The sequence below is a fragment of the Humulus lupulus genome, chromosome 8 (assembly GCF_963169125.1).
Source record: "Humulus lupulus chromosome 8, drHumLupu1.1, whole genome shotgun sequence".
NCBI classification, from domain to species: Eukaryota; Viridiplantae; Streptophyta; class Magnoliopsida; order Rosales; family Cannabaceae; genus Humulus; species Humulus lupulus.
Genome location: NC_084800.1, coordinates 48,379,348 through 48,384,665, shown reverse-complemented (window position 1 = coordinate 48,384,665; position 5,318 = coordinate 48,379,348). Strand labels below are relative to the sequence as shown.

The window sequence follows — 5,318 nt, the reverse complement described above, 5'->3', positions numbered from 1 at the left end:
TCTCCAATACTTTCAGGTATGCCTCCGATCAAATTTGAGTTAGTAATCCAAAAGATTTTCAATTTCTTCAATTGGGTATAGTTTGAAGGCAGCGTTGATGGCGAAAGATTTTTATTATTGGATAGCCACAGCATTTCAAGATTAAACAAGTTACCTAATTCTGGCGGTAAAGAACCATTGAATTGGTTGGCCCCTAGTTCGAGTCTTCTCAGCTCTTGAAGCTGTCCGATGACAGCTGGGATGTTGCCGGTGAATTTATTACCACCGAGAGAAAGATTCCGGAGCTGAACCATTTTGTTGATGTCGCTGGGAATGGTTCCTGCGAAGTAGTTGTCAGAGAGGTCCAAGTCTTCAAGCTTTGAACAGTTGAACAGAGCTGTTGGAAACTCCCCAGGAATGTTGTTGTGCCCAAGATCAATGACTTTGAGGTTTTTGAGATCACATATAAAAGAAGGAACCGGTCTGGTGATGCTTACGTTATGGAGTTTCAGCCCGGTGACTGAGTTGGACGTGCAATTAATACCAGGCCAAGAACAGTGAGAAGTAGAGTTGGTTGATGGGTTCCATTGATTCATATAAGGAAGGTTTCCCCACTGCTGCTTTAACATCAGGAGCACGGATTGCTCTTGCTTCTGCATTGAATGGGAGGCTGCATGGCCAAGAAAAAAAAGGAAGAGAAAGCTGCATAATGAGATTGAATTGACTTTATTAATTTTGAAAAGACTCATCAGATTAAGAGTTTGTCAATCTAAATATTATTCAGTAAGGAGAATTAACTCATTTGAAGTTGGTTTTTTTTTCTTTTATAGACAGCACCTGTAAGAAAACAGAAGTTAACTCAGAACCTACGGCCAAGTTTTTTTTCAGCAATAAAAAGAAGATTAACTCACTAACTGAATCTTATTATTATTATTAAAAAAATGATATTTTCTTTTTCACACGGTTGAAACAGAATTACATATTCATAAGTACGAGGTATAATATCCATATTTCATTTCTGATTTTGATTTAGTTTTCAATGTTGATTTAACTTGATTCGTCATCCATTTTATAAAAATAATAAATAAAATATACATTATTTATCTTATATACTTGTACTACATTTTATTTGCTGGTGAGTTTTTTATTACGGTTCCTCGTTGATGGCTTTTTTCATTCTATCTTAAGAACTCGTAGATTTCTTTATGCTTTTTTGCCCCTCTGTTATCTTACCTTTCACTTGCTTAAACAAAACATATATAGGCCGGTTTAGCTTAGTTGTATGGGAAATCTAAAAAATGCAAAAGTTTTAAAAAAAATCTGAAAAATACTGTACATTATAAAAATACTGAATTTTTGGATAAAAATACGGAATGTTAAAAGTGTAAATACAGAGTAGCAAAATCATAAATAAAAGCTGTAAAATACAATTTTTTGTCATCAACGTTTGCAAATTAATAAATATCTGTTACAAACTTGTAAATATCTGTTACAAACTTGTAAATAATATTTGCAAAATCAGTTATAGAATTGTAGAATTTTTTTTAGATAAAAAAAAAATCTAGTTTTACAACTAAGAAATATATTTTTATATCTAACATTTACGAAAATATTTTATAGTTAAGAAATCATAAACAAAATATACATAAAAATATTATACATTTCCATATTGTTACAATATTGTACCAAAAATTACATGAATCATCAAATTTATGTTATACAACTTAAAAATATAAATGTAAGATATTCATTATTTATAAAACACTTTATTGAATATAGTGGTGAAATACAATAATTTTTTAAACAAGTTTTACATTTTTGTAACAACAATTTACAAAACCAATTTCACAACTAAAATGTTTATTTTTGTAACTCACATTTACATAAATATTTATAAATTTATTTAACATGATTATTACAAAGATTTACAAAACTAATTTTGTAACTTTAAATATATTTTTGTAACAAAACTTGAAACTTGGATTAGATTATAATTTTGGTTTAACATTGAGTGTTGAGATTTGAATAGCTATGATTTAAAAAATATATATATAATATTTTTATAAAGAATAATAATATTGTGATTATCTTTAACTGTATATTGTAACATATAATTATTAATATTAATTTTAATTAATAATATATTGTAACTTGTATAAATATTTATTTATTTTTTGAGTAATTGTATAAATATTAATTTTAATATTAATAAATATATTTATTTCAAATAAAAATAAATTTATTTATTTTATTTTATTGAAGGTAGTAACTATAATTATTATTACTTTTATTATTAAAACAAAAATAAAAAAAATGGTTGGGGAAACCGTATGCCTGAATTCAAAGACAAAAAAAAATAAAATTAAAACAAAGGTCTATATATATATATATATATATGGTTGAGGGTCTCGTATTTTTATAATTTTTAAACCTACTATATAAAATGAATTTTTTTGATATTACGGAAGGAGATGTAATTATTCTTAGTTTTTTTAAACTATTTTTAGTTTATATAATTAAAAAAACACTTTTGGGAGTTTTTGGGTAAAAAATAAAGTTTTGTTTTTTTAATTTTTAAAATGTATTTTTTGAGAAGTTAAGGATTTGTTGCTTTTATCAGAAGACCTTTTTTAGAAGTTATTTTTCTGAATTAGAATAATTTTTTTATTCTTAATTTACTTATAAAAGATTTTTTTTTTTTTATTGATATCTAAATACTTTAAGAAAAAAATTTCATTAAAAAAGATATTTATGAAATAGTTACCCAAACTTAAAAAATAAGCTAAAGATTTTACTCAGCAAAAACAAAACATTTGCAAAACTTTTATCATGGTCTGTGGAGTAGCTTTTCTGTTTGGAAAAAAATGCCTTCGAGTCAGTCGCAAAACTTTTGTCAAAGACAAGGGAAGGTCTTAGACAAGGGAAGGTCTTGTCAAAACAAACGAGTGTTTGGAAATTTTTTTATTGTATTAAATAAATGAATCTGTACATATATATTGTGAGCTCAGTAGAGCTTCTAACAAATCTAACAAGTGTTAACGTGAATTTTTACTAACAATGTAAATTGTGCACATAATTAAAACTCACAAAATAAAATAATTTATAATTTTAATTTACATAATTTTTACCAAATAATTCAAACAGTAAAAATAAATTTCTAACATTTAACAATTAATAATAAAATAAAACACACAAATTAATAAAATAAATAAAAACAAAAATTGGTGTGCTACATATCCACGGCCGCAAAGCAAACCACCCCTACATTCTGCCACCGCCAATAACGCCTCCACCTCTCACCACCATTGAAGTTGCTACCTCCTGCCACCATTGAGCTCTTTCTTCATTTTTTTAAATTAACAATGAAAAATTAATTCGAAAACTTAAATTGAAGGAATGATTGACAGAGTACATTAATTTATGGATTTTGAACACTTATAAATAATATATTTTTTATTGCGTTTTTTTTCTTCAGATCTAAAACTTAAAAATTTGAAGAAAAACGATGTCTAATGATGCGATAACGATGCGCTTGCAATGGTGGCTAAAAAATATGGTTTTTGGCCAAAACGATGTCTAACAATGCATTAACGATGTGGTAATGATGAGTTTGCAATTGTGGCTTAAAACGAGGCCTAACGATGCAATAACGATGTGGTAACGATGTGTTTGTGATGGTGGCTTGAAAGCATATTTTTAGGCCAAAACTATCTAACGATGCATTATCGATGTTGTAGCGATGTGTATGTGATGGTGGCTTAACACGATGCTAAATGATGCGATAACGATGCGTTTGCGATGGTGGCTTGAAAACATGTTTTAACCCAAAACTATCTAATGATGCATTAACAATATTGTTGTAGGATCTTGGAATTTAAATCTAAATGCATGATTCCTATTATTTTTTTAAAAACATAATAGAAATATAGAATAGCATGGCATACATATGAACATCATATTTGTAAATTATAAACAAACACAAAGATGTAGAAACTTACATATACGTAGCGAAAGAATGACTCATTCCTTCAGATTCTCTAACATTTGATTCTTGGTGGTAGCAAAATATTGTCAATAATCTAAATTGCTTAGTTTGTTTCAAAGTTTTCCAAGTCTATCTCTAAATCAAGTCTAACAAAGAGTGAGCAAATTCTAAACAAATGAGATAGAATTATAGAGAGGGAAGAACAAGAGAATGAGCGGCCAAGAAGGGAATTAGATTGTTTGGGTTTTCACTTACCCAAATGAATCAATTCGGACTAACTTCTGAAAATATCACATTCCTTATAAATGCAACTTAACAAGTTTTATTTAAATTTAAATTTAAATTAATTAAAATAATAAACAAAAAAATCAAGGGAAATCTACAAAAATGCACTAAAAGTTAAAAAAAATCTGAAAAATACGGTACATTACAAAAATACGGAATTTTTGGATAAAAACACGGAATGGCAAAATTGTAAATACGGAGTGGCAAAATCATATATAAAAGCTGTAAAATACAATTTCTTGTGATCAACGTTTACAAACTAGTAAATATATGTTACGAACTTGTAAATATCTGTTACGTGTTTGTAAATAATATTTACAAAATCAGTTATAGAATTGTAGATTTTTTTTTTTTTTTTGTAGATAAAACTTACAAACAAATTCGTAACTAAAATTTTTATTTTTGTAACAATAGTTTACAAGTCTAGTTTTACAACTAAGAAATATATTTTTGTAACTAATATTTACGAAAATATTTTATAGTTAAGAAATCATATACAAAATATACATAAAATTATTATACTTTTTCATATTGTTACAATATTGTACCAAAAAATTACATGAACCATCATATTTATGCTATACAACTTTAAAATATAAATTTAAGATATTCATTATTTATAAAACACTTTATTGAATATAGTTGTGAAATACAAAATTTTTTTAAAAACAAGTTTTACATTTTTGTAACAACAATTTACAAAACTAATTTCACAACTAAAAAAATTATTTTTGCAACTCACATTTACATAAATATTTATAAATTTATTTAATATGATTATTACAAAGATTTACAAAACTAATTTTTTAACTTTAAATATATTTTTGTAACAAAACTTGAAACTTGGATTAGATTATGATTTTGGTTTAACATTAAGTGTTGAGACTTGACTAGCTATGATTTAAAAAATATATATAATATTTTTATAAAGAATAATAATATTGTGATTATCTTTAACTATATATTATAACATATAGTTATTAATATTAATTTTAATTAACAGCATATTGTAATTTGTATAAATATTTATTTATTTTTTGAGTAATTGTATAAATATTAACTTTAATAT

At 25.7% G+C, this 5,318-nt stretch overlaps 1 protein-coding gene across 1 annotated transcript; it reads right to left on the bottom strand.

The window, feature by feature from the left end:
- Positions 1-133: 133 nt before the first annotated feature.
- Positions 134-765, bottom strand: LOC133797121 (receptor-like protein 52; the record flags this gene model as incomplete). Its single annotated transcript, XM_062234927.1, is given in 1 exon segment — positions 134-765. A coding segment is annotated over 1 exon segment (595 nt), but the record flags the coding sequence as incomplete, so codon positions are not given.
- Positions 766-5,318: the final 4,553 nt, after the last annotated feature.